This window comes from Microtus ochrogaster, chromosome 15, assembly GCF_000317375.1.
Source record: "Microtus ochrogaster isolate Prairie Vole_2 chromosome 15, MicOch1.0, whole genome shotgun sequence".
NCBI lineage: Eukaryota > Metazoa > Chordata > Mammalia > Rodentia > Cricetidae > Microtus > Microtus ochrogaster.
Genome location: NC_022017.1, coordinates 15,020,673 through 15,030,502, shown reverse-complemented (window position 1 = coordinate 15,030,502; position 9,830 = coordinate 15,020,673). Strand labels below are relative to the sequence as shown.

The 9,830-nt window shown below is 52.3% G+C and overlaps 1 protein-coding gene across 1 annotated transcript; it reads left to right on the top strand.

Annotated features, from left to right (window-relative positions):
- The first annotated feature begins 2,591 nt into the window (after positions 1-2,591).
- Nol12 (nucleolar protein 12) lies at positions 2,592-8,122 on the top strand. Its single transcript, XM_005354222.2, has 6 exons — positions 2,592-2,708; positions 4,016-4,121; positions 4,759-4,807; positions 5,295-5,437; positions 7,406-7,491; positions 7,703-8,122. The coding sequence occupies exons 1-6, from the start codon at positions 2,626-2,628 to the stop codon at positions 7,866-7,868; spliced, it is 633 nt and encodes a 210-aa protein (XP_005354279.1). The 5' UTR covers positions 2,592-2,625; the 3' UTR covers positions 7,869-8,122.
- The last annotated feature ends 1,708 nt before the right edge of the window (positions 8,123-9,830 follow it).

The following is a 9,830-nucleotide window of genomic DNA, read 5'->3' as shown; positions in this document are numbered from 1 at the left end:
AAGAAAGAAAGAGAAAAGAAAAAGGAAAAAAAGAGCAGCACAGGCCACAGCCTCCACCCAGAAGGCATCAAGCGAATGATACAGAAAGGGAGGAGTCTGAGGGAGGAGTCTGAGAAGGGGCTCGCAGGAGAAGCAGGAGAAGCGGACTTACCAAGTCAGGCCACAGGACTTCTGTTTAGTCAGCAGCCACAGGAGACAAGGGAGCAGCAGGTGCAGGTGGGAGCCCTATAGCAGAAGGTAGTTCAAGGCTTCTCCATGAGGTACAGTGTGGCAGGCGATGCCTCTTCCCAGAGGGGAGATGCCAAGGGTGGCAGGAGGTCTTGACCCTCAGGGAGCACAAGTGACCACTCAGAAGCATGTCTGTCTAGAACCTTGAAACCTTGTTCTTTAGATGAGGTCTCAAGTAACCCAGGCTGGACTTCAATTTTCTATTGAAGGTCAGAGAATGACCTTGAACTCCCAATCCTCCTGTCTCCACTTTCTAGAACTACAGCCCAGTTTGGGAACCCCCACTTTGAAGATAACTTCTCAGCATCCAACATGGAGTCTCCAAATAGAGGACCCTTGTAGGAGGAACCTGACATCTATGGGGTGTCATGCCTACTGTAGGTGAGGCTCCTTCTGAAAACCACCCTCACAGTCTGCATCCTGCTTTCCAAATGCAGACAAATCAGCTTCTGTGGGAGTGGCCAGGAAGCTGGGAAGGGAGACCAAAGATGGTCTGGCTCACCCTGGCTATCCTAGAACTCAGTCTGTACACCAGGCTGACCTAGAACTCACAGAGCTCCACCCCCCTCTGCCTCCTGAGTGCTGGGATAAAATGTGTGTGCCACCAATACCCGGCAAGCACAGTCCTTTCTTAACTGACATCTTGCCTCTCTGAGTGCCTGGCATTCAGGAGGCTTTCAGTATGTGTGGCTTACTGGCTCTCTGGGCTTCCATCTGGAAGAGGACTAGATCCTAAGAGTCTGCTTTTTGCCTGTTACCCTGTGTATCATCACTTGCTCTGGGCTCCTCCCTGCCCTCCACGTTGCTGGAGGCAGTCCTGACCTCCTGCAGCCTCCTCAGCTTCTTGCTGCAGAGGCCTCCTCCCCGGTACTCTCACGATCACCTACTTGGCCACAGGCCTTACAGAGTCAAGAGCATCAGCCATGTCTTCAGCACCCAGCTCAGCACTTGACAGGACCAAATGCTCATAGTCTTGGAATGGGGGAAGTCAACTGCACAACGGAGTCGCTAAAAGCCCTGTTTACTGTTATTTTACCCAGTGCCCCACATTCAAACGCGTGTGGTAGATAGTAGAAGGTGTGTTGGTAAACTCCCTTTCCATAGTTGGGGAAACTGGGGCACATAGCTGGATGTGGTTTGTGTGGCAGAGCACTGTGTTACACACTCCTGATGCAGCTCACTTGTGCCGCTACTGCCGTGGCTCTCAAAGATTGTTGTGAGCAGGAGCAGTGTTCGGGCCATCCGAGAATGTGCTAGAAATGGATATTCTGTCCATATGTGCTGAACCACAAACCTTGGATCTAGATTTCATCAAGCCTTCTAGGACATCTAGTGCATGCCCAAGTTCTAGAACCCCTTCTTTCCAATAACCCCACAAAGTTGCTACAATTATCTGTACTTTATAGATGGGTCAATAAGACACAAAAAAGAAGACAATGGGGAGATGACCCTGGAGAGACGGCTCAGGGCTTAGCAGCTCTTCTCTTGCAGAGGACCCGGACTTGATTCCCAACACCCACGTGATGCCACATCTAGTGGCAGGGGGTCTGATACCTTCTTCTTCAGGGCTTGCAGGTACTCTACTCCTGTGGTACACATAAACTCACTCAGGCAGGTCGTTTTCCTTCTTTTTAAAAAATCTTATTTATTTGTTTGTTTTTGAGTCAGGGTCTCTCTATTATGTAGTTTTGTTCTGGCTGTCCAAGAACTTACTATGAGAGACGAGGCTGGCTTTGAACTCATGACATCCGCCTGCCTCTGCCTGCCAGGTGCTGGGATCAAGGGTGTGTGCCACCACTGCCCGGCTATTTTAATCTTTTAAAAGCAAAAAGGCAATTGCTCTAGGGCCACACAGCTGGTAGATGAGTACCAGTGTTCGAATCCACATAGTTTCCTTATGGAAATCACTAAAGAATTGACATCAGAACTCAATTAGGATCTGTCCCCTCCCCCCCTTTTGTTTTTTTCGAGACAGGTTTTCTCTGTGTAACCTTGGCTATTCTGGAACTTGCTCTGTTGACCAAGCTGCCCTCTTATTTACAGAGATGCGCCTGCCTCTGCCTCCCGAGTGCTGAGATTAAAAGTGTACACCACCGCCGCCCATCTAAGATCAGTAGTTTTTAGCCATTCATGAATAACTCTATATTAAGCGCCTGTTAGGGCCAGGCTAGGTGATGGAATCGGGGAGCCTAGTTCTCACTGAAGCCATTTTGGGAAAATCGCTCAGACCTGAATCAAAACTGTGAGAGACAGGTTGGGAGGCTCCTTTAAAAGGCGGAGACAAATCGGCGGAACTATAGAAAAAGGCCACTAAGCGCGCTCTCCGGAAATCTGAAACTGCTACACACGGAAGTGTTTTAGGCTTGCGGCAGCCACGCTGCCGGAAGCTTCGCTGTAATGGGCCGCAACAAGAAGAAGAAGCGAGATGGAGATGACCGGCGGCCTCGGCTCGTCCTCAGCTTTGATGAAGAGAAGCGGCGGTGAGTGGCTGGGTCGAACCCGATTCCCGTCGGGCTGCCGGGAGAGGCCTAGCTAAGCCCTGGGTACGCACGTTCACGCAGAGGGCTCTTCCGGCTCCGCCCCTGGACGTTCCTGAAGACCTCGTTCCGCTTTCCCCACGTAGCGGGATGCAGACTCCCGCTCTACCCTCGCAGGTCCCAGTCTGTGCAGAGCAGTGCCCTGGACCTCTCGAGTCCAGCCCGGTCCATGGTCGCGGCACACGGCCGGCTGCCGTAGACGAACGACGAGAGAATAGGATGAGAGAGGTTTATGTTCATTCATTCTCTCATCGTACTGTGTTCCAACCAAGCTTGGGTCCCGGAGGCTGAACCTCTGTGCTTCGGTGTCACCGCGGATAGATGGCACGTTGTAGTGGGTCTGCGAAAACCCTATTGCAGAGCACCAAACGAAACCTCAGTTGCCAGGCCTGGTGGTGAAGACCTATAATCCAAGCCACCCGGGATGCTGAGGCAGGAGAATTGCAAAGTCAAGGGCTACAGAGAGAGTTCAAGACCAGTCTGGGCGTTTGGGCGATGTGTAGAGTCCCTGTCCCCAAATCAATATAAAGTAATTAGGTTTAACTCTCCAGTACAACCACAAAATCAGGAACAGCAGATACCAGCTAGGAGGAAGCAAGAGTCGGGAAGGTGGGGGACACCCCTAGATCCCACCCCACCGGTGGATTCAGGGGTCGCATGTCATTGAGGACTGGGTGTTGGTTCAATGAAAGAGTTTTGGGGTCTGGGTGAAGGCGTTCTTGGAAAGCCCCACTAGGGACGACTCCTACCGGTGTGGACGCAGCGTCCACCTGCTCTGTGTCTCCTCTCGACGACCTGGCGTTGTGTGTATCCACCAAGGGGAAAGAAACGCAGGTGAAGTAGGTACTCAGGAGAAAGAAGCCTGGGAAGAGGCAGCATTCTCTGTCACACATTTTGTGGTGATGTGCAGTGATAGAGTGTAGTAAGACTGTCGCTTCCAGCAAAGGTGTGTGGTAGGTTACACCACTTAGGATTACAAAAGTACTCTGTGATGGTCCAGCCAGGACTAGCAACTCATTTCTTTTAAGGTACCCTTGTCATCGAATGACCCATAACTACATTCTCTGTGACACTGGAAAAGTCTCCCCTCAGTGTCCTTATCTGTAAAATAAGGACAGGCTGTTGAGAGGGTAGAGGGGGTTAGTGGGTAGGTTAGAGCCTGGCCCTATGGCACTGGAGGGTTTCTCCAGAGCCCTTCTTTCCTCGTGTCTCCTCCCGACTCTGCTCACTCCCCTGCTTCCTTCCTGTAGGGAGTACCTGACAGGCTTCCACAAGCGGAAGGTGGAGCGGAAGAAGGCGGCCATTGAGGAGATAAAGCAGAGGCTGAAGCAGGAGCAGAAGAAGCTCCGGGAAGAGGTGCAGTACAGAGGAGGATGGAGAGTTTAAGGGGTGGGGGCTCATCTACCAGGGGAGGGGCAGCAGAGCAGATGGTGTGTGAGCGTAGCTGGAGCTGTCACAGGAGTAGAGACCCTGGTGTGTGTGTGTGTGTGTGTGTGTGTGTGTGTGTGTGTGTGTGTGTGTGTGTGAAGGGCGAGTCTCCTCTTGAGCTTACCCTATGAACTGTGGTCTCACACTGTGGAAGTGAGCAGGGCTGTTGCCCCGATGTGCTGAAAGGCCATTCTCACTGTGTTCATTTCTATCTTAGTGTCTTTTTCTGTGGCTGTGATGAGATACTCTTGACAGAAGCAGCTTATGGGAGAAAGGGCTTGTTCTGTCTCTGGGATCAAGACGACAGTCCATCAAGGCAGTCAAGGCAAGGTGGCAGGAGCTTGAGCTGGCTGGTCCCGTCACATCCCCAGTCAGGAAGCAGAGTGATGAACACATGCTGCTGTTCAGCTCTTTCTCAGCCAGGGACTAGCACCACCTACAGGGTGCAGGTCTTCCCACCTCAAGATAATATCCCATAGGTATGCTCAGAGGCCCATCTCCTGGGCCTTCCTAGATTCTGTCAGTTTAACAGTTAACACCATCACATCCTCCTGTCTGACTTCAGCGCCACCAGGAATACCTGAAGATGCTGGCCGAAAGAGAGGAGGCACTAGGTAAGCCCCCACCAAGGTCTTCTGTGGAGAACATCTAGTGAGCCTGGGCTTGTGTGTCCCCGGGTGGGGATAAGGAAGAATGGGGAGAAAGCTGGATAGAGGGTGATTTTCTTAGCCATAAGAGATCTTGGTGGTGACGTAGGGGCCAAGGGGGAGGGGAGTCTACGTGCACGTGGATCAGAGACCAGGAGACCCAGACCACATTGTAAATTGAGGCTGAACAGAGAGCCTGGAGATGGAACAGCTCTTGCTGTCACTCAGTTTCTCCAGGGCAAGGACAAGCTGGAGCACAAAGGGAAGAGAGGGTCATTTCCAACACTTACCTGTGGGTGAGACTCTAGACCACTCTGGAGGTGCAGGAACAAAGGGTGGGCAGGGCTCTAGAAAAGCACACTGCATGCCAGTCCTCATCCCTCTGGGGCTCAGAGGGAGGCTGCAGAGGTGTGGCTGAACCAGGGCTGAAGACTGGTCTGTGTCCATCTTGCAGAGGAGGCAGATGAGCTGGAGCGGCTAGTGACAGCAAAGACGGAGTCGGTGCAGTATGACCACCCCAACCATACAGTTACCGTGACCACCATTAGTGACCTGGACCTCTCCGGGGCCCGGCTGCTAGGTCTGCCCCTGCCTGAGGTAGGTCCCGGGACAGCCCTAAGGAGGAAGGAGTAGATTGGTCTGTGTGGGCTGCTCAGTGCCTGCCCATGTCAAGGGTATCCTGCAGGAAGTGTGCCCCTGAAAGCTCAGTTCATCAGTCAGTTGAGTGTTGCCATGGTAGACCTCCCAGGATATGGGGGCGAGTAACCATGAGGATGCAGGGGTGAGGCCTTGTGGGGTCCTTGGTACTGAGTTCAGCTATGGTAATGCTCAGCAGACTACAACCCTTGCGTGATAAGCAACATACTGTGGCACATAGATGCAGGGGCAGTGAGTTTGTAATGTGGGTCGTGCATCCTCAATGACTTGTTCAGTAATTGAAAACAACAGCATCCCAGTAAGGAAAACATTCCTCCGCTCCACATAAAACTGCTTCTGTGGCTTGTATAGGAATTTCTATAATCAGGGTCCTTCAGCTCTGCAAATATTCAAGTCTTTTGAATAAAATGCTATTCTATTTACATAGAACCTTCACAGGTCCTCCTTTGTCCTTTAAATCGTCCTCTCGTTACTTAGAAAATTCCCAGCCAGCGAGATAGAGAGTAAAAGTGCTTCCACCACCAGAGTTCCATGGTCTGAGTTCAGTCCCCGGAGCTCTGGAACTCCACATAGTGGAAATAGAGAGCTGGCTCCTACAGGTTCTTCTCTCACCTCCTACACATACCCTGGGGTGTGCACGTCACACCCCCATCCCAACACACACACACTAAATAATACAAGAACAAAATCCGAATACCCTGAAGGTCCTGGCTGAGTTATTACAGTGCAATGTTCAAAGGATAGGGAGAGTCTGGGTCCTGGAGATGAGGCTCGGTGGCTAAGAACACTTTCTGCTCTTGCAGAAGCCCCAGCTTCAATTCCTAGTACCCACATGATGGCTTACAACCATCTATTACTCCAGTTCCAAGGGATGTGACACCTTCTGACCTCTGCAAGCACCAGGTGTGCCTGTGCTGCACAGATATACGTGCGAGCAATATATTTATACACATAAATGGATTTAAAAATTAAAACAAAAAGAAAAAAAGGCAAGAAATCTGGTCTCAGTACAGACACTGTGTTTTCTTCCAGATGTTTTATTTCTTTTCATTGTGCAGCTGGTCAACTCCAGCTTCCCAGAGAGCTCAGTATAAAGTGCATTTCTGGGCTGAGGATGCAGCCTGCCCAGAATGTGAGACCCTAGGTCTAGTCACCAGGATCACAAAATCAACAGCAAAATCCCACCCATTGCTGAGGCCCAGGCGTGGAAGCACACAAGGAGGGTGAAGGCAGGAGGATCATTAGTTCGAGCCCAGCTGGGGCCTGTCTCAAAGAGAAGTTCATTCTCTGAGTTGAAGTGTCTCCATCCTGGAAAGCTGCAGCCTGACTGACTTCCACTGCCTGCTTTATGCATGTCCTTTAAAGCCTGACCCATAGTCTTGTCATTGCGCGGATGTCGCTGTTGGTGAATGCTTGGATGCAGGCTGTCCTTTGTCATTCTGGTTCTCAGATAGTGTCCTAGTTTCTTTTCTGCCAGTGTGACAAACACCATAACCAAGACAACTTAAGGGAGGGAAGGATTTCTTCATCTTGTACTTCCACGTCACAGGTCATCATAGAAAGAAGTGAGGTCAGAAACTCAACACAGGAACCTGAGGTAGAAACTGTGGAGGAATCCTGCTCGCTCGCTCAGGCTCGCTCACTAGCTCAACTTAGCTAGCTTTTCTATACAGCCCAGGACCACCTGCCTGAGGAATGATACCGCCCTGTGTAGGCTTGGGCTTGTTCATAGACCAACTTGATGTAGGCAGTTTCTCCCAGATGACTTTAGGGTGTGTCAAGTTGACAGTTGAGCCATCCACAGTGCACTACCCAGAGCCTTCTCTGGGCCTTGCTCAGACTTCTGAAGTCAGGACTGCTCAATGCGCCGGTCCACTCCCTATAACAGTCTGTCCTTTGTTTCTCTAGCAAGGGGACCAGGAGGAGGCGCCATCCACGGAGAAGCCAACTAAAGCCTTGCCCAAGAAGTCTAAAGATCCCCTGCTATCCCAGCGGTGAGCTCTGGCTTGTAGTTACTGGTCCCATTCCTATCTGCACTAGTGGCTAGATGTGTGGAACTACCCTAGCCAGAGGGGCTGTGGGGGCAGGGGCGGGGGTCTGCCCGGCTCTGTGGAGCCAGACCAGGCAGAGTTTGAGATGTGTGGGGAGCTTGTCCCAGCTTCTCTCCCATTCTGCTTAGCTGAGTCAGCTCCACTTCCCCCGTAGCATCTCCTCCCTCACAGCCACGCTGCATGTGCACGGCCGGAAAAAGGTCAAAAGGAAACACCCTCGGCGGGCCCAGGACTCCACCAAGAAACCTCCTAGTGCCACTCGTACCAGCAAGACCCAGCGCCGCCGGATGACTGGAAAAGCCAGGCATAGCGGGGAGTGAGCGCTCAAGAAGCCTGCGGGTCCCCAGCCGAAGTCCCTGGCTGTCCCTGTAAACCAGCTGTGTTGAGGAGGAACTACAGCCTAAGCCTGGAAAGCAGGACTTATCCAGCCTAGGGCTGTCCCTGCTTGGGGACCATCCCGGAGTTGAGCCCAGAAGGAATGGACTTCCTAGAGCCCAGGTCCTGGAGCCTGCAGAGCACTGTCCAGGCCTCCTCACCAATGTACATCACCTGGGCTTCAGCAGTCCTTGAAACTCCTCACGTGTGTGCTTGTGGTTTGTCCTGGCTTTGCCTTCTGGGGCGGTGGGAATGGCCAGGGGTCCACCTTCCACCTCGAGGTTTTCCTGAGGGTATTACAAGATCCTGTCATATGTGGGTCCCCTAGTCATAGCTGGAGACCAGTGTGTTCCATGTAGACTCCAGAGGTGTGGCCAGCTGTGGTTGTGTACGGTAATACCGCACCAAGGAGGCTGAGGCAGGAGACTCAGTCCACAGTCATCTTCAGCTACATGGGGAGTTCTATGCCATCTTGGGCTGGCTACCAGGTGGTATCTGAAGACTGAGGACTTGAGTCAGAGGCCACATTCAGGGATGGAAAGCTCAGCTCAGACGGGGCCTTTCCTGGGACTCAGCCCCTTCCCTCCTTCCCTGCTCTCTCTGCTTTGGGAGGGGTGACTTTACTGTAGGCCTGGGCCTCATCCTCTAGACCACTGAGCAGAGCAACAAGCCAGGAGATACAGGGATTTGCTCCCCATGTGAGCCTCAAGCAGTGCTGTCCTGCTGGGTGTGTTTCCCTGTGTGAACCTCCTTCAGGCTGCCCTGAGGCTCGAGTGTGAGGAGTACAGGATTCTCTACATCACACCGGCTCACCCCTCACAGCTCACAGCGCGTCTCTATCTTGTCAAACACAAGAAAAGGAATGATGATATCATGAGGCCACGTTTGCAGTTCCTGCAGCTCAAGAGGCCTAGGTGGGAGACCCCAAATTCTAGGCCAGCTTGGGCTACATAGCATGTCTTAGGACAGTGAGGTTCAGCTCCACACATCAAAAGCTCACAGCTGGATCATCGTGTAGTAAGGACTCTCAGGCCGACAAGAAGAAAGTTACCAGCCTGGAGCTGGGAAGGCTAGAAGCTCGGGTGGCAGGCTTTTAGATCATCCTTTTATTTCTTTTTCTTTCTTTTTTTTAATAACTTTGCCTCACAGCCCAAGATAGATGCATTTCAGCTAGCAGGGAAGAGAAAGCGATGAAGAAGGACATAATCATCCTTTTAAAAGGCCTACACACTTGCTGTGTTCTGCCGGCTAAATAGAAGGCAAAGGCCAGGGGTGAGGGGTGGGGAGAAGGGCGCTCTCTGCTGGAAGGAATTTCAGCCCTGGCTGCTTTAGGAAGGCAAGTGCCCACAGGACTAGGGGTTGGTCTGCTAGCAGAGGGAAGGATTGGGACACAGGAAGAGTCAGGAGGCTGTCCAGCAGCACAGAGTGGGCCAACAATGGGCAGTGACTCAGTCCAGGGAGGCAGCCGGCTGAGGCATCCAGAACAGGACACGGGCGTCTGATCAGAGAAGTCCCTTCACGTATTTGGAGAGGCTCTTCCAGAACTGGGCAACGGGAGAGAAGGTTGTGTAGTTCAAGATCCCTCGAGAGCAAGGGGTTGTGGGTCAGTGGGGGAGGAAGCCCTCACCCAGGCTGAATGGAACCAGAGTCCGGGCTTTGTGTGTTAGCGAGGCCCCCTGGTGGCAGCGAGGGTGTATGCAGACAGATTGAAACAAACCCTGGATGAACCGGGAGAGAAGGGAGGGCCTCCCCCTGCAGGCCTAAACTCTCCAAGGATTTTCAGGCTGCTAGCCAGGTTCAGGACACTGCAGATAAGCCGCGAGCCAGGCAGCTCAAGTGCCATGAACCTGCGGTGGGCACTCCAAGGAGGACACCCAGGAGAGATGGTATCTCCAACATCAGTGGCA